This window comes from Ambystoma mexicanum, chromosome 4p (genome assembly GCF_040938575.1).
Source record: "Ambystoma mexicanum isolate Mex_15411 chromosome 4p, UKY_AmexF1_1, whole genome shotgun sequence".
NCBI lineage: Eukaryota > Metazoa > Chordata > Amphibia > Caudata > Ambystomatidae > Ambystoma > Ambystoma mexicanum.
This window is the reverse complement of record NC_090927.1, coordinates 130,312,830-130,339,983: the sequence shown is the minus strand read 5'-3', so window position 1 is coordinate 130,339,983 and position 27,154 is coordinate 130,312,830. Positions and strand designations below refer to the sequence as shown.

At 45.1% G+C, this 27,154-nt stretch overlaps 1 protein-coding gene across 2 annotated transcripts in view; it reads left to right on the top strand.

Annotated features, from left to right (window-relative positions):
• The window catches only part of DNMT3A (DNA methyltransferase 3 alpha), a 2,439,715-nt gene that overhangs the window by 185,948 nt on the left and 2,226,613 nt on the right, over positions 1 to 27,154 (top strand). For both annotated transcript variants that reach the window (XM_069605556.1, XM_069605557.1), the window contains exon 2: positions 77 to 293. In XM_069605556.1, coding sequence (XP_069461657.1) covers positions 213 to 293 — 81 coding nt within the window. In that variant the 5' untranslated portion in view covers positions 77 to 212. The remainder of the gene's footprint in view (positions 1 to 76; positions 294 to 27,154) is intronic.

The following is a 27,154-nucleotide window of genomic DNA, read 5'->3' as shown; positions in this document are numbered from 1 at the left end:
TCAAATTTTTGCATGGAGCGTTTATGTTTGTTGCATTTGTATACTCATTACGGTTTTTCTTTTTTCATCATTGCAGGAGTGAAAAGGGTCGATTGAAAGAAAAGAAGGGAGCGTGAGTAACAGAAGATTCCAAGCAGATTAAAAAGAAGTGTACCATTCTTTTTTACCAGCATCCAAGGATCATTTGGTTTTATTACTGCAAGGTGCACAGTATGCCGTCCAATGGCACCATCGTTGATGCTAGTGCCAGCCCTAGCCTCGCTCTGGAGATGGGATGTGTGCAGCTTCACATGGTAGGCTGAATTTCAATTAATTAGCAAATCCTATCTGGGCTGTCTTTTGAAATAGATTTTACATTATCTAAAGACGTTTTTTGTAACTTTCTTTGTTGCAAGTCTTATTTTAATCTTTAGCTGTCCTTCATGTTTTTGTATTTTCATTGTGCTTTTAAATATCATTGCACTCCAGTATTCCTTGGGATGATGTCTGCTGCTCTTTTGAATTTGTACATGAGTCCTGACCCCCCCCCCCTCCGTTAACTTGGTGTCCGTTTCTGCTTCTCATTTTTCATTTGAACTTTTTAGTTTTGCCGTCCCCTCTACCATATACTTTTTTCCCTTCCTTGCTTTTCTCCTTTCTCCATTTTCTCTACCATCACTATACTCTTCACAATCTGAGTACCAATATCCATGCTTTTACCCGTTAATCCGTTTTCCCCTAAACTTTGCTAATTAATTATCCTGACGTCTTGCTCAATAGCCTTTACTTTTTCTTCCATTGTATCCTCCAAATTCGATCCTTCTAAACTGCTGTCTTTCCTTGCACATGGCATACAGTTGCAGTCTACCTGGCAAACGGCCCCTTCCCTCTTGTATGCTATTCACAGCTTGTTTTTTACCAGACTGTTATTTTTTTCTATCCTCCCGTATCCCCTATAGTTGTTTTGTAGGCCGCCACGAGTCATTGGGGGAAAAAGATGGCTAAAGCAAAGTTACGTTCACATGAATGCAGATACCACACAAGAATTTTGGATAGCTTTAAACGGCCTTGCAGATAGAAAAATACAGATGAATGCTGTACCTCAAATGTTTTACTCATTGCTTGATTACTGGGCAGACAGTCTTGCAATCAGTTGTGGGAGGGAGGATTGATCAAATATTTGGTGAAGCAGGACTATTTTGAGTGCTTTTCTATGTTTTATGTGCTTGGGGTGTTCTACCTGAATGGACAGTGGTCCTTAGTCTTGGTGTCACCCAGGGAAGTGTCTTTTATTTATTTCTATTTATTGTTTGCTTATAGAGCAAGTAAAATACTGTTTTCAAAGCCCCCACAGGGCGAGGGATGGGAACAAGGGAGTGAAATACATTACAACACAATATTTAGTAGGTGCAATGGAGGGAGACAGAACCTACTATGCCTTGTGAGCATTTAGAACATGCAAGTGCAGCAAGGAAGAGGGCAGAGGGCGTAAGTGCTGGGGAGTCTGTGCTCTTGGGGTTAGCCAAGATGGAGGGCTTGGGTTGTTGATAGCCACACGGCCTGTGGCCACTTTGGGAGTAAGTGCGACCCTCCAGGGCGGAGGGTGTGCCAAGGCAAGTGCTGAGGGTAGACGGGAGCTTGGCTGATTGGGTGTGGGAGGTCAGGGGCCCCGAGGATGCATTAGGGTCCAGACACCAATCACAGCAACTGTGGGATTAGCAGAGGAGAGCAGAAGGGGAGGAGGAGGAGGAGTTGAAGTTGAAGAAGAGGAAAGTCTTGCAGGGCTTCCGGAATTTTGGAAAGTCCTGCTGAAGGCACAGGGGGAGGCTCTTCCATAGGAGGGAGCCGACTGAGGAAAGCGATTGACCACCTGCCTCCTGTTTAGCAAAACGCTTTACACACAGAGAATTGGTGCCAGAGGAACATAGTGGTCTAGAGGGAGAGTATTTAGTAAGATAAAGTTGAAAATAGTGTGGTCCCCGGCCCCAGACCGCCTGGTGGATGATGCAGAGGGATTTGAATTTAATCAGTGCAGAAACTGGGAGAGACTTTTTAGGGCAGGAGAGATGTGGTCCCTGGGCTTGAAGACCAAGCGTAAGTCTTGCTGCCCTATTCTGGATTAGCTGGAGGGGGTCGCAGGGTGGAAGAAGGTAGATTTAGGAGGAGGCTATTTCAATAGTGAAGCCTAGATGGAACCAGGGCTCGGGTAACATTGAGCCTCTGGGGGAAAGTGAGAAAAGGGAGAATTCCTTTCAGAAGGAAGAGCTGAAAGTGGGACTTCTTGGCAATCTCCTGAGTGTGAGGGAGGAATGAGAGAGGAGTCGATGATGACTCCAAGGTTTCTGGCTTCAGAAGGAGGAACAGGGCGGAGAGGCCAAGGAAGAGGGAAGGAGGAGGGAGCAGGGGTCCCAATGGGAAGGATCTCAGTTTTACAGGCGTTGAGGCAGAGATCGTTGGGGGTTCTCCAGGACTGGATGGCAGATAGGCAGTCGGGGATGATGGAGGGTACAAGAGGGTCAGCAGGAACTTCGAAAATGAGCTGTGTAACACTGGAAGTTGGAGAAGGAGGAGATGAGGCGTGCAAGGAGAGAAAGGTAGTTAAAGAGCCAAGGGGAGAGGATAGAACCATGGGGGACACCACAGGTGCAGAAGGAAGTAGGAGAGAAGGTGCTCAGGATGACTTAAGAAGAGCGGTCAGTTAGGAAGGATGTCAGCCAATCCAGTGTCCATTCCGAGATACCAAGGGTATCATGGAACCTTTTGTATGCAGATTGAATGGTTGACTGTGTCAGAGGCAGAGGAGAGATCGAGAAGGATGAGGACAGCGGGGGAGAGGAGTCCAGAGATGCAAGCAGTTCTTCACGGGTGTTCAAAAGAGCAGTTTCTGTGCCTCTGGATGCTCGGAATCCAGACTGATGATTGTGAAGACCACCAAGTTTGGTGTGCGAGTGTAGTTGGGGCAATGCCAGCTTCTCCAGCAGCTTCCCCAGGAAGGGAGTGATGGAGATAGGGCAGTAGTTTGCAGGGCAGTTAGGATCTGCTGAAGGTTTTTTCAGGCTTGGGCGCACAAGGGAGTGCTTAAGGGAGGAAGGGAAAGATCCAGTGTCAAGAATGATTGCTGAAATCAGCTAGTGTGGGGGCAAGAGAGCCAATGTTATCCTTGATGGTCCTGGATGAGCATGGGTAAACCTGTTTAGAAGAGACCTTCATGGAGCAGACAACACTGGTAACTTTTTCAGGTGTGACAGAGGAGGAGGGGGACGGGGACGGTGGGGTAGCAAGGATGTTCAGGATGTCTTGAGTTTTGGTGGCGAAGTGTGTGGCCAGTGCATTGCAGAGGGCCTGGGAAGGAGGAGGAGACTGCAGAAGGGTTGGTTGGTTCCCTGCAGATCTTGAAAAATTCAGCTTGTTGTTGGATGCACCGGAAACCTGTGCCTGTATGGGGGCTCTTTTCTTGCCACGGATGGAGAGTCTGTATTGCCTTTGGAGCAGTCGCCAGGCCAGTTTATCAGAGGATGTGCCTGAGGTTTGCCACTTATGTTCTGCCGCCTTGCACTTTCATTTCAGGGCTGCAAGTTATGAGTCATACTAGGTGTTATGCTTAGAGGCGGGTTTCAGGCGGATCCTCGTGACTGGAGCAAGAATGTCAAGAGTATTGGTGATGGAAAGGTGGAGGTTTCTGAGAGCACAGTCAGAGGTAGAATCGGAGGTAGGGGGTAAGGGGGGGATGAAGGTGGAAGTGAAGACAGCAGCTGACAATAGTTGCATCAGGTGTATGTTAGTGAACGAGGTAGCAGGGCTTTATGGGGGGATGGGCGGTCAGAGCGCCGAAGGGACCCATGTCGGAGGAGAGGAGAGAATGGTCTCACCAGGAGAGAGGGGTGACTAGTGGGGGAGAGAGAGGGTCAGAGAGAGGGTCGGCGTGTATGAGGGCATCTAGAGTGTGTCCATCTGAGTGGGTTGGCCTAGAAGGAAGAATGGAGAGGGCAAGTGAGGTGTAAGGGTCAGTGAAGACAGTGGATGCAGAGCCAGAGTTGTCCAGTTGGATGTTGAAATCACCCAGGAGGAGGAGGTTGGAGGTGGATGAAAGTTAGAGCAGAAATCGGCCCATTCAGAGAGGAACATGGTGGTGGCGCCTGGAGGCCGGTAAATGGTAGCAATGGTCCGGGTGGAGATGGGAGAGATGACCAACTTGCAGGCCAGGCTTTCAAAGGAAGAGTAGACCTGGGTGGGTAAAATGGAGGCAGGAACCCCCTCTGGGAAGATTAAGGCAACCCCCTGCCAGTGCAATGAGGTTGAGGCTTGGAGAGGATCTTGAAGCCGCCAGGAAAGAGGGAGTCAAACGCAGTGACTGAGCTGGCATTGAACCACTTCTCTAAGAGCGAGAATGTCGAGGTCAATGTCTTCAAGAAGGAGGCAGATGTTAGCAGAGTGTTTGTTGGCTAAGTGGGCTTTAAGAGTCGCCAGATGGAGGAGGTCTCTGCCATTTGAAGATTGAGGTGGTGTACAGGCAGGAGAGAGAGTAGTAGGGGGTGATGAGGAGGAAGTAAGGAAGGAAGTTAATGGGAGAAGTCAGGATCCGGTCAAAGAGAAGGAGGTTTTTTATTTATACATACATTTATAATGCGCCTAAGCCCGTAGGCATCAGGGCACAGAAAAGAAAAAAAGGACATGGGACAGATCCGATAAATGCAAATGAAACGCAGCATGGCAGTGAATATCACTAGCACGTTATTCAAAGAGGAAGGTTTTCAATTTTGTTCTGAAGTTCAATAGATTTTCATCCGGATGCAAGTTTTTAGGGAGTTCATTCCATCTCTTGGTGGCTTGAACAGCAAAAGCTCTATCCATGCCTCTTCTTTTGCTCCTATGAACCAACAAATATGCCCGTTACTAGATCTGGTAGTTCTCCCAGGACAATAAGCATTTATGCCTACCTTCAGATAACCAGTTGCATGACCATAGAGGCATTTATGAATTAAGGCCAGGACCTTCAACTGAATGCGCGCTTCCACAGGCAGCCAATGCAGACTCCTCCTTTGAGCGGAAATAGGCTCATGCTTTGAAAAATTCTTGACGATCTGCACAGCGTCGTTTTGAAGCACCTGCAGGCGTCTTGGTCCATTAGTACTTACTCTGACCATAAGCGCATTGCAATAATCTAACCTAGGTGTTATAAGGGCACAAACCAAGGTGGCGCAGGTTGACTGAGACGTACGGCTTTATTAATCTCAGAAGTCTAAGAAAGTATTGGGCTTTATTCGAAACATTGGTAATATGGGCATCACGGTTCAAAGAAGATTCGAACGGGACACCCATTTTTTAACTTTGCCAACCACCTTGATAGGATGTTGTTCAATAGTAAATCCCATATACTGACTATCCAGTTTTGCTCTGGCCTGAAAAATAATAGCAGAAGCTCGGTTTTGGTGTCATTCAAACACATGCCATTGTTTATCATCCAATTCTGTATCTTGGCATAGACCATATTTATCCTCTCAATGTCTTTTGTGTTATTACGACTCGGCTCAAACACGACCGGAGTGTTGTCAGCATAATTAGTAAAAATGTACTCCCAGCCCTTACAAGAGATCACAAAGAGGGTGACAGAAGACATTGAGAAGTGAGGCAGACAAGCATGCGCCCTGTGGCACTCCGCATTTTAGTAATTCATGGGGTCGAGTGGGCATTTCCCCAAACAATCCTAGAGACCCGTCCGGATGGGAAGAATTTAGGTAATTGCCTCGGCTGAATAGGTTGGGTTGTGGACCCTGAAGCAGGATAGTGACTTGTGATGGGCATTAATGAAGCAATGTGAGGATGAGAAGCCGCCCGAGTGGACTTCCCACTTGGTGCCCCCGTTAATGGTAGAGGATGTGGAAGTAGAGAAAGTGGAGATGAGATGGGGGAGGTCCATAGATTTGGAGAGGGGACAAAGAGGATATCAGTGAAAATCTCTCTGGAGGAAGCGCTGCCATAGGTGTCTGCGATGGGAAGTTCAGGGTTTGCACTCAAGATGTATTTTTTGTGCTTTTTTTCTACCGGACTTCATGCGAGGGGGGGGTTAGGTGATAGTGTAGCAGTTAGAGAAGATAGGTGAGATGGAGAGAGCCATTGGTGCGGCAGAGGTTAGCTGAGGAATGAAAGAGTGGCTGCACATGCTATGTGCATGTTTTGAAAGCTTTCGCCAAACTGAATAGTTCTTCTTTGATCGAAATTTAATAATGCTGGGTATGTTTTCAAATGTATATGGGCTCTGGTCCTCTAATATGCTTTATGCACCAGGCATAGGACCGTTAATGTTTCTTTGTTCCATTGTCTCCAAGCTGATTAATGAGAAGTCCTGTTTGATACACCATTTTTTCTAAAGCACATAATCAAACATGCCCTGTGTTTTCTGGCAGTTGTTTATTTTTCTAGATGCCTACACGCATGGTTCTGCAACCGTAGTAAGTGGTAAGACATTTAGCCTTGAGGCTGGGCTGTGAAGTATCAGAATTATCCACAATCAAGCAGTTAACATTGACCTCCCTTTGTGACCAAGTCTTTTTGTAGATGGAACAAGAAGCCTAATTTGAAAATGACCCAGGTTTGGAAAATTGGGTAACTTTGTTTCGAGGGGATTGAGTCCTCCGACGTATTCCATATCTATGACAGTAATCACCACAGCTGTGCTGCTTCGGAAAATCTTTCTGCGTCGATGATGTCGATACGCCGCCCTCGAGGACCTCCTCCTACGGCCGACGTCACCAGATGTTATAAGTAGGACGCACAACGCCCGTCGCCTCAGTTCCGTTTTTTCCGCAAACGTGTTCGCTTTGGGAATCTCGGTGCGCCTCGACTCTTTGAAGTTTCTGTTGTTATCTCGATGCTTCGAACCTGTTCCTTTTGTGAAGTTTCTTCTTCGCGAAGGATGTCTACCTCGTCTTCCACCCCGCATCCGGGCTTTAAGAAGTGCGGTGACTGTGGGTCCATGATGTCGGTGACGGACTCGCACAACGCCTGCCTCTGATGCCTCGGGGAGGCCCATGACACGGATGACTGTGTCGACTGCCAGTCGCTCACGTCCAAAGCCTTGTGGGAGCGCAAGAAGTTGTCGGTAGGTAAGGTGTCCAAGCCACGGAAGTCGAGGTCTGCGGGGCTTTCGACGGCATCATCGTCGGAAGTCCAGTGGGTCTTGGTCCCAGAGTCGGTCTCGCCACTCCTCTGCCTCTTTGAGGCACTCCCGGAAGCGCAGTCATTGGTCACCTTCCCCATCCTCATCCGAGGACTCCGCCCGTCGGTGGGTTGCTTATCCCACCAAGCATGCGACGCCGGATGAATGGGCTTCCTTCGGGAAGAAAATGTTAGTGATTCTCGAATCGCAGGGCACCGGTCCGTCCGCGCCTCTGAGTGGGATCGGTCGAGAGACACTGCTCGCACGCCTTCGGGCTCGGGGGGTCGGCACGATTCGCGGGAGAGGTCCCGCTCGGACAAGGGGAATCGTTCTCATCATGCCCGGTCCAGGTCCCGGTCCACGACGCGCTCGAGGCCGTGTGAACCTGTGGTGTCTTCGAGGAAGACGTCGACGCCGAGGTCGTCAACACTCTTTCGAGGCCCCGCCTCCGAAGAAGTCTTCAGCGCCATTGGCACCCAGGCTGTCGAGGGACACGCTCGGGGCTCTGGCCTCGAGGCCTGTGTTGACGCCATCGATGCTGTCGGCGCTGCGTTCGGCATCACTCAACACCTTTCGAGGCTGTGTCGACGGGGGTACCACGGGGTTCGGCGGAGCCCCCTAGAAAGGCTCTGGCCAAGGTAAAGCACGGCTTTGGTTCACATTCTGTGCCTTCTTACCGCCATCTTGAGTTTATTTCAGAGGTGGATGAAGGCTCTGATGATGGCATGGTTCCTAATACGGTGCCTGACGAGATTCTCTGGGGCCATAGCCAATTTGAGGACTTGACAGTCCCTTCACGATGCTAGTGGGCTGGACACCTCTCCGGAGGTGGAGTTTTGTAGGCCTGAGCCTGGCACTCATGCCGACTCCTTGTACCGGTGCCTAATGTCTAGGGTCACCGAGTACTTGGGATGGTCTGCTCCCCCAGGGGACTTTCTTCAGGATGACCTTACGGATATCCTCGACCTTGGTCCACCAACTGACCCGGTACTGCCGTTTCATATGGCTCTACAGAGGAGGGTGGCGGCGGCTTGGACTACTCCGGAGAGTCTCCCAGCAGTGGGCAAGTCTTTGCTGCGAAAATACCGCCCAGCCAGTAGCGACCCCTGCTACTTGTCCAAGCACCCCATTCCTGAGAGTTTGGTGGTGCAGGCGGCTACGTCCCTGGCAAAGCAGGCGTCGTATCCTACCATCCCTCCTGATAGGGACGACAAGCGTTTTGACGGCTGGGTGAAGAAAGTGTTTTCTGCAGGGGGTATGGCGCTTCAGGCGGCCAACTCCATATGTGCCTTTGCACGTTTCACGCACACTCTGTGGAACTGTTACCTTAGGGGCTGAACATATTCCCGAAGGGGACCAACAGGATGGTTTCCTTGCCATGGTTCAGGATGAGAAGGATGCCATGTGTGAGGCCGTTCAGTCTGGTTTGGACATGGCAGATTGCGTCAGCCAGTCCATGGCGGTGAGCACCGTGATACGCAGGTTTGCGTGGTTGCGGAAGTTGGGGTTTGCTCCTGATGTGCAGGCCCGGCTCCTCAACATGCCCTTTGATGGGGAACATCTTTTTGGCAGCAAGGCTGACGAGAGCCTTGAGAGGTTGTAGACCTCCAAAGTTGCAGCAAAGTCGTTGGGCGCTGCAGTTCGACAACCTCTGCCTTTTCGTCCTAGGGGACAACAGTGGAGGGGAGGTTCCTTTCGTTATTACTCATCCTTTGGTAAAGCGAGAGGAGCTGCCAGTCAAAGGGGCCACCATAGGAGTGCCCGAGGTGGAAAACAGGGTAATCGAGGTGCCAAGGCCGCTCGGGTAGTTGCCTCGTTGCCCTCAGGCAACGCCACAGCCGTTTCAGCTCAGTCATGAGGCCATGTCCCAGGGTTGACCGGTTGGGGGAAGGCTGGCGCAGCATCTTGTAGAGTGGCGTGCCATTACTTCAGATGTGTGGGTTCTGGAGATCATAACCCTTAGCTACTGTCTCCCTTTCCGGCAGAGGCCTCGCAACAATCCATCGGGGAATCTCTCTTTGAAGAGTCCGGATCCGCTCCTTGCGCAGGAAATTCAATCCCTGCTGGAGAAAGGCGCCATAGAACTGGTGCCTGTAGCGGAGAGGAACAAGGGATGGCATTCCCCTTATTTTTTGATTTCCAAGAAAGATGGGGGATTGAGACCCATCATGGACTTGCGCGGTTTGAACAAACGCCTCAGGAAGGACAAGTTCAAGATGGTTACTCTCTCTCAAGTCCTCCAGCCCCTTCAACTTCAGGACTGGTTGGTTTCTTTCGACCTCAAGGACGCTTATTTTCATGTGCCGATCCATCCAAAGCACAAGTACCTGAGGTTCGCGGTTGGAGACTCGCACTTTCAGTTTCGGGTTCTGCCGTTCGGCTTGACCTCCTCCCGAGGGTCTTCACCAAATTCATGGTAGAAGTGGCAGCGCATCTCAGGAAAGGGGGGATTCACGTCTACCCCTACCTGGACGATTGGTTGATCAGGGCGCGCTCTCCCGAGCAAGTCCTGGATCATCTGTCGTCACCTGCCACTCCCTCCACACGCTGGGCTTCTCCCTCAACTTAAAGAAGTCCCACTTGACACCAACTCAGTAGCTCCAGTACATCGGAGCAGTGCTCGACACGTCCCTGGGGCAGTGTTTTCCTCCCCAGGTGAGGGCTCATCACATTCAGCAGATGGTGCACAAGTTTCAACTTGCCCAGACTCTCCCAGCGTTAGAGTTCTTGAGACTGCTCGGCCTCATGGCATCCTGCATTCTTCTGGTGCCAGAGGCCTGGTTGCGGATGAGATCTTTGCAATGGGCACTCAAGCTCCAGTGGTCTCAGTCCTCCGGCAGGATGTCGGACCCTGTTCAGTTGATGGGCCGACGAAGGCATTCTAATGAGGAGGGCTCCATTTTGGCTACCCTGGCCGGAGGTGACGATCGTGACGGACGCATCCCTCGCGGGTCACTTCCTCTGTGCAGGGAGGCGATGCAGCTCTGGTTCTGGGCAATCCAGCAGGAAGTTTCGATCTCGGCAGTTCATCTGGCCGGAGACGAAAACGAGGCGGCGGATGCTCTGAGCAGGCAGAGCGCTATCTCTCACGAGTGGGAGTTGGCTCATGAGATTCTCCTGGAGATCTTTGCCCTTTGGGGGACCCCTCAAGTGGATCTCTTCGCCTCCAGTGCCAACCGGAAGAGCGAGAGGTTCTGCTCGTGGGAATTTCCTCCAAAAGGAGCCTTAGGAGACGCATTCGTGGTGGAGTGGTCATTCCCACTGCTGTACGCATTTCCTCCAGTCCCCGTCATCCCGCAAGTACTGCAGAGGTTACGGAGGTTCGGTTCCCGGATGATCCTCATTGCTCTGGCGTGGACCCGGAGGATGTGGTACCCGGACCTTCTCGGCTCCATCTGCCCTCCACGTAATCTTCCCTACTGAGAAGATCTGCTCTCACGGGAGGAGGGGGTCAGGTTCTTAATCCAGAGGTCAGATCCCTCAACCTTCATGCGTGGCTTCTGAAAGGTTGAGGTATAAGGATTGGGACCTCCCTGAAGACTTGATGGAGGTGTTGCTTTGGGGAAATCTACAGACATGAGAACTGGCTACCCCTCTCTCAGTGCTACCAGGTTAGGCCGAGTGATCTACAGAATCATACTGAGCAGACCATGTCACTTACCAATTAGTGAGTTTTGTGTATATAACAAGAAACAAAAAACAAAAAGCAAGAGCGAAGAACCATCTTATTCAAAGAATAAAATAGTCACAAAATGACATCTTTTTTCTATTAATTTATTGAGTATCGAAACCAATCAAACGTAGTTAAAAAAGGGAAACAAAGCGAGAGGTACAACACCAAGGTTGAAGTCAGTATGGTACATCACTATCTACTTCTCGCTTATTTTTTAAAAAAAATACAATATAATTCATATGGGGTTCGTCATGTAAGTCATGGCCACTCTATCTATTTTGGTGGTTTGCAGATACAAGACTATATGCTTTAGCTATCCTATTCTCATGTGTCGACATGTTTCGGCCATATAAACATATGAAACACTATCCCTAGTGTCTCTACAGACGATCTATTGTTAGGCCTTCTTCAGGACAGACAAATTTCTTTTCAGATGGTAAGCCTCTTTTCCAATCCCAGACAGCCAGCAACAAAGTCCCTGTACCGTTGCCGTAAGTTCTGCGACTGGTGCAGGGTTATGAATGTGGATACTTTTGCATGTGACATTCCCATGGTTCTGTCTTTTTTGCCTTCTTTGGCCCACAGGGGCTTGCAAGTGGGTACTGTTAAAGGTTACCTGGCGGCGCTGTCCATATTTAAGCGCTCGTCTGAAGAGTGTTCCTATTTTTAAATTCCTTTAATTTCTCAGTTTCTGAAAGGTCTCACTAATGTGTCCCCTCAGTCACCTTTCCAGGTGCCCGGTTGGGATTTGAACCTTGTTCTCAAGTTTCTGATGGGTGCTCCATTTGAGCCTTTGCATTCCTGCCCTTTGAGACTGTTAACTCTTAAAACTGTCTTTTTGGTTGCGGTCACTTCCGCTCGCAGAGTGAGTGAGTTACAGGCACTTTCAGTTAAGCCACCCTTCACTGTGTTTCATAAGGACAGGGTTGTCCTTAGAGTTCGTCCTTCCTTTCTTCCGAAGGTGGTGTCGGAATTTCATTTAGGCCAGAAGGTTGTTCTTCCGGCTTTTTACCCTCCTCCACATCCTGGTAAGGAAGAGGAGATGCTCCATAGGCTTGATCCTAGGAGAGCGGTAAGCTTTTATATTTCACGCATGTCCCGGGCCAGAGTTGACGATCAACTCTTCATTGGTTATGCTGGAAAGTGTTTGGGACAAGCTGTGACGAAACAGACTTTGGCTGGCTGGATTATTTTGGCCATCTCTGAGTGTTGCCGCTTGGCGGGGAAGGACCCACCGGTCGGCTTACGGGCCCAGTCTACCAGGGGTATGGCTGCCTCTACTGCCCTACAGAGGGGTGTTCCTATTCGTAACACCTGTGATGCAGCCACCTGGGCTTCGGTACATACTTTTGTACGTCACTATTCCCTCTTTTGTACGTCACTATTCCCTCGATTCCATCCGTGGGCAGGATCTGGCCTTTGGCAAGGCGGTCCTTTACTCTGCAATTTGGGCATTCTAAATTTCTGTTTTCTAAATTCTTTTCCCACTTCCTTGCATTGGTACTGCTTTGGGAGTCTGTCATAGATATGGAATACATTGGGGACCCAATCCCCTCGAACAAGTTACTCTCTTACCTGGTAACGTTGTTTCGATGGGATGGTCCGACGACGTATTCCATATCGCTCCCCCCCTGCCTTCCCCGCTGCAGAATTTCTTGTGCGATTGCAGCTTACGTTTCTGCAAGACTTTGTGTCAGACTGGCAGAAGACTGGTACCACACGTTCTGGGGGCAAAAACTACAATTGAGGCTACGGGCGTCGTGCGTCCTACTTATTAACTGGTGACGTCGGCCATCGGAGGAGGTCCTCGAGGGCGGCGTATCGACGTCATAGCCGCAGGACGCAGACGCCGAAAGATTATTCGAAGCAGCACAACTGTGGTGATTACTGTCCTAGATATGAAATACGTCGTCGGACCATCCCATCGAAAGAACGTTACCAGGTAAGAGTAACTTTCATCTAAACTGCCTAATAGGTGCAGGATCTATCCCAGTCCTTTCTCCTCATTAACCTAGCTAGAACCGAGATGGTTCTCTCCTCTTAAAAGGCAACTGGAAGACTCCCCAGTAGAATACCCAATAACAAAGTCTGGTATGCAACTAGCTTGCCTTGTGCAATAAAAGACTTGAATATGCATGACGCTAGACATAGTCTGAATGAACAAAGTAAAACATGGCAAACCTGTCTTACAATACATTGTGTATTTTGCAAATGTTAGAGTGGCAGAAATGTTTGAGCTCAGTGTACATTTCAATAGTTATTTTAGGATTTTTTTGGGTAAAATAACGTTTTATTTGGCAACGCTATATAACTTAAATGGCATGATTAGGGAGCTACGTCTTAAAGGATAAGGTTGATAAGACATATGGTTTTCACATTTTTTCATCAAAATGAGCATGTTTAAACTGTTAAATATGTTGATGCCATTTGAAATGAAGGTTTCTTGTAATTTTGATTACCAAGTCTCGAAACAAGGTCTCAAAGTGATCTATAGTATCTCAATGCAGTGCTCCGCCTTAACGACAAGATGTCCCTAAAACTGTTTTTAATTTCTGCATATATTTTTAACAACATTTCTTTGTAGTTAGTTTTCCAATATCATGGTTCGAAATTGCTGGTCGCTATTTAGCTACTGCTCAGTCTAGAAGAGCCTGGTACAATGAAGCAACAGGCTACCAGGATCCAATTTTGACTCCCCAAGTAAACAAGTCCCATACAAACATAATTATTGGACAACCTCTGGGTGTTTGGGAATGTTTCTAAAAGAACATTGAGACACATCTTGAAAAAATGTAAACCATAAGAAAGAGTACATATACAAAAGTTTGTCTGCCGAGTGGAATTTAGCTTTTCATCTAGCTAGGTACTAGCTCCTGCTTACCAAGGGATGCAGGATACCCACGAGCTGGTTTTAACTCCTGCTAAAGATATATTTTTGTTTTTACCCCTTGCGTAAAGTGTTATGACTTATGTGATGGTGTGGAATTGACATATCATTCACTACTGTCCTTTTAAGTTTAAGAGCTGTTCATTGTACACAAGCAAGCTATGGAAAATCAGTTATTAGGTAGGGGTAAACTAAAGCAAGGATTAGTAGGTGGAAATGTCGGGATGGACCAGTAAATGAAGAAGTGCACCAGGGGTTCCTACACATGGCCTAATGTCCAAGATCCTATGGTTAAAGTCTAATATCAATTGGACCTTATGTCCAAGTCTCACAAGTCGCCTATTCAGAACGTCCTGCTCTCCTTTGCTTTGGCGACTGGTTGCTTCCAGGTCTCCTCAGGGCATCGCTCGGGTGGCTGATGATTAAATCTCATGCCTGTTGGGCAAGAACTTCTCATTCCCCCTTGCCTTCGGACAGGGGTCTGCAACCTTTGGGTATCTGGAGGTTTTGGACTACAATTCCCATCAGTAGTAGTCGGTATAGTCAATGGTAAGGGATTTTGGAAGTCCTAATCTGAAACCTCTAGATGGCGACAGGTTGCAGACTAATGCCTTAGGACATGGTGATACCCAAAACTTTTACCAGCAGGAATCTCTCCCCCTTTTCTGTTTGGATGCATGTCAGGCTGAAGTAATTCTGACTAACTAGGCAGTGATCATGCTCCGGGCTTCTGTGAACTACAGAATCAGTTTCTCTCCTTCTCCACTTTTCGTTTGAGAGACACCACTGACTGGTAACTTCAGGCTGATGTCGCAAATAATGTTGTGAACATTCTGGATTAAATATTTATCTTCTGAATGGCGAAAGTAATCAACTGAAACATAGCAAAGTGTTTTGGCAAGTGTAGCTTTAGCACAGACAATAAATAATAGATTATTACTTGATTTGTTGGCAACATATGACCTACCTAGTGATGTCTCGGCTGCAATAGATATTGATGCTGGAAAGACTTTTCACTTAGCTAACTGGATCCTTCTGGATTATACCCTTGAGAAATGTGGCTTCCATCAACCTTTAAGGGTGTACACAAAGACCTTAGACTGTCAGTCTTTGCAAATTGAATGTTACCAGAGGACTAGTTTAGGTTATGCTGTTGTACACACGGGCGATGTCCATTGCGCCCCTGATACTTGTTAATTTAGCAGTCAAACCGTTTTTGGTTCTAATCCATAAATATCAGTCGGTTAAACGTATGCAACTATCTCCAATGCGGATGAATTGAATATTTGTATTAATGAAATTGTACTCTTCCTATACTGTTTATATTAAGCATGGTGGTGCTGACTGGCTATCACATCAACTGATTTAAGTCATACAATGTGTGATTATTTCTGAATTACTTTAAGGGCCACTTCAAAAAGTGCAAATTTGGATGGTCGGGTCGGTGTAAAATGCATGTATTGACTAGTGATTTACACAATGTTTTGGAAGAGGTGATGCGACATCAAACAGTGGGAACATCTCATCTGCACCTTATGTGCAGTACAATTAGAATTGTAAAAATGACAATTTTGACAAAACCTTCTTTTTATTTTTTTACATATTTTAAGCCTTTCTACTACCTCCAACTCAATATAGTAGGTGCCGTCTATCTTCCCAGGATGGCGAAGGGGGGTGATGAGCAAAGGTGATTTTGGATTTTTAAATGTTATGGTGCAAGTTTGCTAATTACAATTGTCTTGATTAGCTAGCAAACAAACCCATTTCATCAGCAAAGTTGTACTAATGTCTTTAGTGTCACCAGAAGTTATTTGTGCCCAAGACACGGCAGTTGTGTGCATTGTTGATGTAAGACATTGGTGAGAGGAGTCAGGACTTGCAAATTCTTTAAAATTCCCCTATACCTGCAGGTTGCGTAACTTAGTGTTGATCTAAGAGATATGCACTCGACACACAGCAACGGAAGATAACAAATGTAAATGTGCTTTCTGTAAAATGATGCATGTCACCACAAACCCACTATGTTTGGTACACTGCTGCCACCCAGAGGCCAGCCCTGCACAGTGAAACATTTATTGGACATTTACTGCAAAGTAAATGTGAAATGTTTCAAACCTCCCCTGCAAATGTACTCACCCATCATAAAGTCTACTCGACTATGCGGGTGGGCGAAAAGGCTTCGCAACCCTTGAGTGAGTGTCTGTAAAATGTAAATGTTAGATGCATGAACGGACAAAAATAAATAGATATGATAAAAAGGCTGCGGAAACAGTTTGGCCAGCTTTCTCAAGCAGGTGCATATATATAATGTTATAATCGTAGAGCAAACCAAGATCAGGAGGCTAACTACAGTGTATGGCACTGCAGTAGATCTGTTTATGTACAGATTAGATGTAACTATTTATCACTAGTTTGCATAAACATCTAGTTAGCCTTGTGTATTCATTATGTAAGAGAAAGCAATGTAAGACACTAAATCGAGTGAGTGGCGTAGCAAGCCGAGAACTGGCCAAACTATGGGGAATATTGTAGTTTGCAGCCATCTCGATTTCAGGGTAGCTGGTATAAAGCAACAGGGTAATACGATAGAATGTCAAGGAGTATGGGATCAGCTCATGGGTTGAGCACCAGTTGCACAGATGAATGGAACCTGCAAGATACAGAACTCGATTTTCCTTCAAAAGCATTTATTTGGCTGTGTGATCATGTAGATTTTCAAGTGTTCACTCGTCACTATGATGCAACATACCCTACACAATGAAATGGTTTACACTAAGATTTAGATACACTAACCTAAACTTTACTGTAAAGCATGGAGACAATACTGTAATTATGAATTCTGTAAAAACCTAATTTTTTAGGAATGGAATTGCAGGACTGTCTTTTTAAAAAAAAACAAATATTAAGGTAACATACTGGTCTATGCCTGACAAGATATAGTTAACTTAATAAAAGTATTACCCAGATCACTTCGGGTTTGCAATTATTTGAAGAAGAAATCCTTGCCTAGTACTCCCACACAGGCCTTTAGTACTTAAGAGTGGATGCACTGATTACTGCTGTACTCTTATAAGCCCCTTTCAACTTGCAGTGAACAGAAAAAAGAGGATGAAGAGATCAATTTGATGAGCTAACCTACAGAATTTCATAGCAAATTGATATGCCACACTACTTATTTTATTTCTTGTGGTAGTGCACAAAGGCCATGCTAATCATGATTGGGTTAACCATCGTGGGGAATGAGCCCCAAATGTTGTAAATTTAAGGCCGCCTGTGCTCCCCACTAGTCCATGGTGCGCTTAGCTATTGGATGAACTAATAACTGCACTTTAAGAGTTGGATCAAGTCTGGCATTTACACAATCTATAATGTTTGGTCGGGGAATTCTCTACTTGACTTTGACTCACTGCAAGTTGACTGCGACTTGGACAGATTTGTTGGACACAATCCTTGTTTCAGTCAATGGCTATATATCCTCGGACATTCTGAGTATCCCATCTCAACTGACGTTACAATAAAGCTGACTTTCAGTATCTTCCTGGCAAGTTAGTGCGCTCCAAATGTATGACAAGGCATCCAGGAGTCCCACAAGGAGAAATGGGGTCAGGCCTATATGTTTCAGTAACTAATGACTGATAAGATTTGCTGGAATAATGAAGAAAGTAAATCGAGTTTAAGATCTGATACAAATGGTGCTCGTTCACATCTGTTGGTTGCCAGTGAAGATACATTAATTGGGCCTAAAGGAATGGATCCAATTCTGGTCAGGGTTAAAGAGATCTATGGATCATAGGTTTCTCCCTTTTACACGGGCAAAGAATTTGGGGTAAAAAGTCTTCCAAATACTAGAAATGATCACAGGATATTGTCTCCAGGGGACCCTAGTGACTGCAGCGTCCCATCCCACTATTGCAATGATGAACAACTTCCTGTAGGAATTGTATAACCTCCCTCTTTCTGCCAGGAAAAGAAGTTCTCGGGCTGTGAAAGAAATTCTAATAGGCTGAGGTCTGGGTTGATAGCTTAGCACTGTTCTACAACAAATAAGGTGTTCTAAAAGAATTTGGTCTACTTTGAAATGTATACATGTTAGTTTATGAATCGGAGGGTATATTTGATGATTGGCCTGGTGCTTCATTTGCATGAGAAATAAGGGAACTTCGGTCATGCTGCACATGGTATTTATTGCTTTTGTTCTGCAAGTTCACAAGTAAATAAAAATGTTTTGTCGAACAAAACCTCAATTGTGTTTAGTTTGAAGAATAATTCGATTTTGTACAGGCCTATACCTTTTCGTTACCCTGATATATCCTCTCGAATTTTATTTTTTTATTTTGTCATTTGCATACTGGTAGTAGCACACACCTTTGCCATGCCACTATGTACATATACAAACAGATTAAACAGAATGGTAATCGGATGTGATGGACCCATGGGAAATTCACTGCTAGTGGTCAGGAGTGAGGGGCAGACCGGACACAGATGAAGCTTGGAGCATGTACCTGTCTCTTAGGAAAGATGTAATTTGTGCTGTGCTTGAGCACTGGAGAAACGTCCAATGATCCACACTTAAAATTAGAATAGCACATGCAAGTCAAGATGATTGTTTTTTTTTAATTAATTTGGTTAGTTGATAACTTTTCAAACCAACATGATGTTGCATGTTTAAATAAAAACCAGAAGAAAAACTGTTCCAGTTATCTAACTGCAAATGACAAAATCACAATTCTGGTCAAATCTTTCATATGAGATCCTAGAGATCTATTCCTAGAGATCTGAAAAAAGTCACTATCACACCGCTCGTAAAAAGCTGGCCTGGATCCTAAGGATCCAGCTAACCTTCGCCCTATAACTAACTCGAACTTCGTACGTAAACTCCTAGACAAGGTAGCAACACAGCAACTTCAACACTTTGTAGAGAACCAGGAAGTTTTGCACCAGCAACAATCAGGTTTCAGAGCGTCTCACAGTACTGAGGCAGCCATGCTGGACCTGCAGAATCAGATGCTGAGTTTGCTTGATAAGAATAAGTTAGGGATGTTAATGCTCCTAGATCTAAGTGCCGCTTTCGATCTAGTGGACCCTCATCTTCTCATCAAGGCACTTATAGAAAACGTGGGATGTTCCGAAGGAGCCCTGGACTGGCTTTTGTCATTTCTATCTAACCGCCAAGCTAGATCCACTGGGGTAACAGTTTTTCTGATCCCTGTGACATCCTATTTGGAGTTCCCCAAGGGGCCAGCTTATCTCCCATGCTATTTAATATATATATGCACACCTTGTGCAGCTTATTGGTGGAAGCAGGAGTGTCGTTCACGAATTACGCCGACGATACTCAACTCATATTGGAACTGGGGGGGCAGCCATCACGCCATGGATAGCGAATTGATCGCCAGGGTATACAAGACAGTAGACGACTGGATGCAGGCAAATTGGATGTGCCTGAATGACTCAAAAACCGAACTGATGTTGTTTGGTTCCAGCCGCCAGTTGGCAAATTTGGGGCCTGAGTACAATTCTTTTCAAATTAAAAATGCCATCATCCTGGTGGCCCCTAAAGTGAAAACACTGGGTATGATGGTCAACTCTGCGGTCGATTCCCATGCCCAGACCAGCTACCTGCAAAAAAACACGGCGTATTATCTGAGATTAATGAAAACTATCAAGCCGTTCCTTAATGAAGGTAATATGGCCACGATAGCCAGAGCCATTATCCTATCACGGCTTGACTATAGGAACGCTCTGTTGTTGGGGGCCTCTTCCAAGGATTTATCTAGCTGCCAAGTGATCCAGAACAATGCGGTCAGGCTTGTCAAGAACCTAAAGAAGAAAGATCATACTACGGCAGATAGACTATCGCTGCACTGGCTCAGGGTAGAGGAGCGCATCAAGTTCAAGGCCCTCTGCTTGGTGCACAAGTGCCTTTACGGCTCTGTGCCGGTTTATTTGAAAAAGATCTTAATGCCCTATACACCGAGGAGAAGTCTACGCTCGGAGGGAAAATGCCTGTTGTCTGTCCCCAACTTCAAGCTGAAATCTGGTTTGGGTAGATCATTCTTGGTGATGGCTCCCAAATTGTGGAACAGCATTCCTGAAGCGCGGAGGACAGAAGTAAACCACCTTACCTTCAGGAAGCATTTCAAGACACACCTTTTCAGATGAAGAGGCTGAGGAAAGCAATGTTTCGGGGTCCCTAATAGGCCGCAGTGTTTGTTACTTAATGTCTGTCATGTTACTGCTGTGTTGTAAGTTTAAGCGCCCTGATGCCCTCGGGCTACCGGCGCTATACAAAAATAAAATACATACATACATATGATTGGCACAGGTAGTGAGTATATGACATAAAAGAATAAAAAGGCATAGTAAAGATGAAAATAAAATGAAATGAAATACAACCAATGTATGCTGATACTACACAATACAGTTTTGAGTCTCTGTAAACTTGACAAGTTAGCAATTGACCTCAATGGAAGGAGCATACAAATCTGTTGCTGATTTGTTGTATATCAAAACGAGCCCATGCATATTAAGCTTGTTGAAAGCTATTTGTAATGAGGCAAGAAGTGGCTGCATAATTCTAAAAACATTACAAAACAGTTGAAACAGAGAAAATTGATTCAAGGAATTGAACCACAGCTATTTTTACAGCGAGCCTAGTGTTAGATAAGATGAGTTGCCATATGCTGTCAGAATCCAAAGGACGATAGATGCATAGAAGCTTTTTAAAATGTAGTCTAAGTTTGATTGCTAGCGCCGGGCACTCTACAATAGTTTCATGTAGTTGAATATTAACAGAGAAGCAGCAGAAGTTCTGTTCTTTTAGAATCCGCCCCCTTCTGGCTAGAACATTATTGGTGGGCCATAGGTTTAATCTAAAACGTAAATATTGATTTCGAAGATGTGAGGCTGGACATTATTCTAGATAGTCAGCCATTTTATGAAATTTCTTATGTCCAAATAAGTCCCCATTAAAGTCTTTGTAAAAATTGCATTTGGAGCAATTATTTGTCCAATCAAATTCAAATAATTGCTTGGGTGGGATTCTCTAATGGGATGTCCAATGATATGCAAGCATTTTATAGAGCATTTAGGACACAAGTCCATTTACAGGGAAAACAATGGTTGGATTTCAAAAGATAAAAGGCAACAACACTCAAGATGTTATTCGTGGTAAGACCTAATCGGCATTTACGCAGAAGAGCAGACATTTTCCATAGCACACGAGCATACAGTGAGCGAGCGCCCAATTCTAATCATAGGATAGGTTGGAGAACGCATTTTAGAATTTTTAATAGTTGCCTTCAGAAGCGCGCCTCCAACAAATCCCAGGATATTTGTGCTGTAGGAAGCCTTGATTCAGTCCCATACAAGAGAATTGGGGCAACATTTTGTTGGAAAAACATAATCACATGTGTGCAAGAAAATTTGCCATATTTATACAATAACACTTTCGCCTGTTAAATCAAAGTTGTTAGCTTCAGGTCTAAGGATGCTCGAAAATAAGATCTGACATAGTTATTGAATGGCACGCCCAGATATTTATATTGCATTACCACCTGTAGTTCAGAGTTACCCATGGACCACTTGAATATTGAAGAAATTGTGCTTGTGATACCACCATTACACACAACTACTTGTGTTTTTTTCATTGTTTATAGACCGGTTATTAGCACGGGCATACACATTCAACCCATCTAGCAAGTTTTGTAGCCCTTTGGGAGTCTGGGATAAAATAACCAGATCATCCGCATAGAGGAGCCACACAATTTATTGTAGGCCCAGCTTTGGGGCATCTGAGGCTATGGCTGCGAATGATTCGCCCATGTCTAGGATGAATAGACAAAATGGAGGCCAAAATACATCCCTTTTTTAGGCCTCGCTCTGTCGAAAAACATGAAGACAATAGGCCTTCCAATGTTAACCTCACCTGCATGGTTGTTCCTGTATGCAAAAGCTTGATTAGGGTAAGAAGGGAGCTAGGGCATTTGTAACGGATTAACTTATCGTATAATAGATGAAGGTCTATAGAATCAAATGCTTCCCGGAAATCTATAAAAGCTAAATACAGTGGTTGTTTCCGGGTGGCATAATACGATTTAATCATGTTCAACACATATATTAAGCGAGGTGCCCAAGCCAGCGACAAATCCCGATTGGAATGGATCCCGCATATGCGTGTGTGAGGTCCAGTTGTTTAAATCTCGTAAAATGATTCGACAGAAGATTTTACCAGGAGCATCCAAAAGTGCAATGGGCCGATAGCTAGAGGGTTTACATCAATCACCTTTTTTATAAATGGGCAATACAATGGAATGTGTCTATGAATGAGGTAGTTGCTGTGTGGTGATTACATGGGAGAAGATGTTATACAGCACCTCAGCCCATATCTCTGGATATTGTTTAAAGTTGAAATTGGAAAGACCATCAGGGCCCGGAGCTTACGACCAACTTGCTTTGTGAATGTAAGATAGAATGTCTTCTTTATCGAAGGCAAGATGGAACTTTGTTAGTTCCAATATTGGATTATGATGCTTTATTTCGTCCGGGGCAGCATGTATTTGTGAATAATAAACAACCCAGTCACGTTCAGTAACTCCTTGCGATTGTAAAGCTACCTGATGCCCTATGGATGCTTGATTAATAAGCTGACCATATTTCAGCTGTGTTTATGGTCTGCAAGACACTTGGCATCATAGCTCCATCACGTTGATAAAGAAGGGCTTTTCGACTACGAAGCCAGTTTTTATATTGAGTTTTAAGTTTGATTAGAACAGGGCCATGAGAGCCATCGATCAATTTGGAGGCTTCTCGTTTATGTAGTCGATATAGGGTTTTCCGTGCTTTTACACCTTGATTATACACATGTAATTTAGGAGCAGTGTTGGCTTGTTAGCGAGAAGGAGATTGAAAGAGTTTCATTGTCAGAGTAAATAATTTCTTGATCTGATGCGCCAATGGCGTTCTTGTGTATTTCAGATGTTTGATGGTTACTGAATTGTTTCTAGGAATGCTCGAACCAATGCAGTCTTACGACTCGGGTTAATTGTCAATTGACCATTGACCATATTTTGGATGATGGAGACACAAGGGCTTTTTATGGACCAAGTCATTAGAAGCATATTATGGTCGCTCAAATTTGTTGACAAAATTTGGAAAATTAGTGACTTGGGTTATAAAACAAAGTCAACATATATAAAGTCTATGACCGCAGAGCTATTTTCTGTATGCCACGTTGTTTTTGGTGGAATGTCCGCTTTAAAGGATCCATTTAACATTTGAAGATTTCTGGCTTTAACAAAGTTGTTCAATTTTGCTAACCTCCAAACAAACTGGGAAGAATTTATTCGCAAACAGTGGAGGTTCAAATCTCCTGCTATTATAATCTGACACATTAGGGACCAATAATATAAGGTCCATCAGATTGTTAAGATCATTTAGGAAACATTAATCCTACCTCCCCAATGGGTTCCAATAGATGTTCACAAGGGCATACAACAAACCATGGGGATGAAGTTTAACCATCTGCATGAAAGCATTTGGCGAAGCCCATGGCTCTGATGTAATATTTGGGCTCCGTTTAATGGCGATTAGCAATCCTGAAGTGGGACGGCCACGTGTGGCTTTGGTTGCCAAAGTCCTATGGACATCATGTTTGTCCCAGATTGGAGTAGATGTAAGCCATGTCTTCTGTAAGAAGATCACATCATGTTTATTGATCTCAAGGAGGCGATTGTTTAATAAACGTTTGAACCCTCTAGAGTTCCAGCTGAGTAAGGAAACTGATATGGATTTAGGTGCTTGGTCTAGTTAATGTTGATTAGTGTTGCATTTGCAAACACATTGCGAGGCTACCTGGTCTGGAGTCTCGTACATGGTCTGGAAACTGAGTTCAAAATAGATTGGGGCAGAAGAGTATTTGGCCCTGGGTTCAAGTTTTTGATGGGGGGTGAGCCGGCCAACAAAATTAAGCCCATGGTATAAAGTTGAGCTTTGGCGATCCATATAGTATTTTGGACCAGGCGGGATTTCATCCATAGCTCAACAGTGCCCGATTTGCTTGCCTGAGTAAACTCAACCAGTTCGATGTCCGAAGAGGCAATATCCTCTAGTGCTGGGACATCACAGAATATTTCCATGATGGACTGTCAGTTTAGATAATATTGGGTCAATGGTGACGTTCTGCAAGAGAAGAGCAATGAGAAGGGGGGCTGGCCGTTTGTTAGACCGTGTGGCTAGTTGTTTTGGGGAAGTTAAATAGGAAGGGGTTCGATCTGATTTAATCATTTGAGGATTTATTACCTTTTTTTTGTTCATTAAGGCATTATCAATCGGACGTAATATCTCTGGGGCAAGTGAGATCAAGATGTCTCTTCAGGTATACTGCGAGTCATGTCAGGGACTGTTATCTTCTGTGTTCGATCTAACGAGGGATTTGGATGAGAACTTTGGTCATTTAAACCTTTCTTTGCGATGTTGTGATCAAGTCTCGACTGAGAAACAGGTGCTTGATGGGTGGAAGGATTTCCAGGTGCCTCTGTATGTTGATTTGCGGGCAGATTGGCTGGAGGTTTGTCCATAGGTACTGTAAGATACTTTTGGGACGGTTGGGCGGCCATGTAGCCATCAACCGCTTTCCGAATTTCCTGCTGATTTAAAAAAATCATTTGAGCATTGTGAGGGGATTTGAGTAGGGCAAGCGACCTGGTTAGGGACACAAGCATCTTGGGAAGGTAATATGCAAATTTGTTCATTTGAGGTCACGGCTGTGGCTGCAGCAACCAATTGGTCAAGTGGAATGCTTGTATGAATGACGAGATTAGTTTGCATTTTCCTGTTAAGTGCTTGTTGAGCATATTTTTTTGTTACTGCCTTTAAGGGCAGTAGACATAGCTCTTTGGGGTTGGTTTATTGACTTGATAAATTGCTTAGTCTTTGTGTGTTTTTAATAATTTTTTATTTTTTGTTTTTTTGGATTGAAGAGTGAAAGGGGGTTAAATGCATCAGAAAGAGATTTGTTTGCATGAAAGATTGTATAGGCACGTTTGCTACCAGTCGGAGGTAGAGATTCATTATTGCATTTGAGCCACCTCCACATTTGGTAGTGTGCCCATCATGAATAATATCAGCAAAGTGCGGTAACATGGTAGGTATACGTCCGGGCGCTTGAGGCTCCGAGACTAGAGCAAGTGCATCCAGATTGTGCATACAAATATTGGTCTAACAGGAGACGGAGGACATGGCAGCGTTTGATCGAGTAGGTGAAGGTGAGTTATTGTCTTGTGCTTCAATATTTTGAAAATTGCATACATTGTTTTGCCAAATTAGAATTCGATCTGTTTGTGCAGCTTGATGAATACGTTTAGTGTCAAATAGTCTGGTCATCGAATGTATGGCCAGATTCATAGCATTCAAAGTGATTTCTAATAGTTTGGTGGAGGATTCCAATTGACTGGGGGCTTAAAACAAGGTGAGGATTTGTGTGGTTTGCGAGGAGTAGGGGCTAAAAAGGATACTGCTACAGCGGATTTTGGATGACTGTAGTCAGGGAAGAGATCAGGGGATCTCGAGAGATTGAGAGGTGTCATGCGCCGAGAAGCACAAGCCATTTGAATCTAAATCAAATCACTGCCATGTCGATTTGCTCCAATTGGTTTAAGTTATTGTTAACAGATTGCATCAAAGCTGTGGGTGCGTTTTTTAATAAGGCGCTATCTGTTAGTGAGACATTCGAATTTGGGTCCAGTGGTGAGGTATTCAATACCAGAGGTTTAGTAATTGGTAAGGTTAGTGACGGTACAATTATATGTAATGCAGGATCATTGGAAAGGTTGATCTGATCCGCTGCAGACTCTGGAGTTATTGATGTTTTAGACAGTCCATGGCCCGCATTTGGCAAGTGGGTTAATGACTCACCAGTAGAAACAGGCTGGTCGATGGCCGGTGTCCGGCTCGGAGTAAAACGAACGTATGTCCATGTTCGTGGCTGATTGGGTTGAAGAAAGCGTCCGCTTCTTTGTGGACCTTGATAGAGGCGTGGAGCTTGCAAGTCTTTTCACTTTGCGCGAGCAGTCGCTGGCGACAGTTGGGCATTCTGTTTGTAAACGAGGGCCGGAGAAGGGATACCGTTCCTCAAAGTAAATACACCACGATGCATTGGGTAAGCAAAATGGGGAGCGTAATGAGAAATTTGGATGTCAGCCCTCCAACAGAGCAAAGTAGTTATTTAAACCAAGGTAAGAGTCAGAGCCTTTTCGATTCACGAAAATACCAACGGAAGAGATGCCGGACCGCGACAAGCGTGGCCAAGTGGGTACTTCGCTTGAGTGTGCGGATGCGTACGCTCTCTGATTTTTATAGGAGGCACCAGGAAAGGGTGGAGCTCTTGATGTTAAAAAGCTAGCACGCTCTTTAAAATACCTATATACCAAAGAGTAGATATTTTAGTATTTATAAATGTTCCAGTGCAAAGAAATGCAGCAATGTTCCAGTTGGATCGTTGATGTACCGTAGAGCAGTTGAAATCCACCCGAAGTGAAGCAGAGTGAACGGCCAAGGGGGTACTTTGCTTGGGTGCGCGCTCGCTTATTTCTATAGGTGGCACCAAAAAAATGTGGAGCTCTAGATGTTAAAGAACTAGCACGCTCTTTAAAATACCATAAAGCAGTTCACATCTACACGAAGTAAAGCAGAGTGAGCGACCAAGCGGATACTTTTGGGTACTTTGCTTGGGTGCAAGTCAGTCGTCCTCTGTTTACCTTCCCATGTGTAGAACTGTTCTCCCACCCTGCCATTTACTTTTAAGTTGTTGTGCATATTGAGGTTCTAACACAGTTCAGGGTTATGCCCCAGCTGCATACGGATAACATTTTCTTTTAATAGTCCAAGGAGATGATGCTTGATAATGAGACCTATTAAGTACATGATCTGAGGCAAAAATAACTGTTGGCCAGAGGTAAATTCTAAGAGGTCTGAGACTTGATTATATCGTTTCTAATCTTTTAGGGTTCAAGGGTGAGCTAAACCAAATTGAAAGCGCTCATACGACCATAAAGCTTTGTTGATCCACATCACTTTATTGATAGAGTATGATCCAGGTAGTAGACTTAATTCTGGATTAATGAAATCTGGGCTTCCACAGAATTATTTTGGAATGTTACACCCTTCACAAAATGTCTGCAATGCTTGGGAGTCGGGGATGCTGGATGAGCGGATAGAATCGTGGCATCCCATCTGACAAGCCTTCATTGACTTCTGGTCCTGCATGGCTTGTGTCTGTCCCATAAGGCCATAAAGTCATGAACAAGCAAATAATAGTTGGGTGTGCAAAATAAATGCGAACAAGCATTGGAACCTGCTTTGTTCTCCAGTACCACTTCATGTGGGACAGGCCATCTATCGTACAGGGCTATCAATTTGAAAATCCCTGCTTGTAACCGTTTGGACTGAACGAGATTTGATT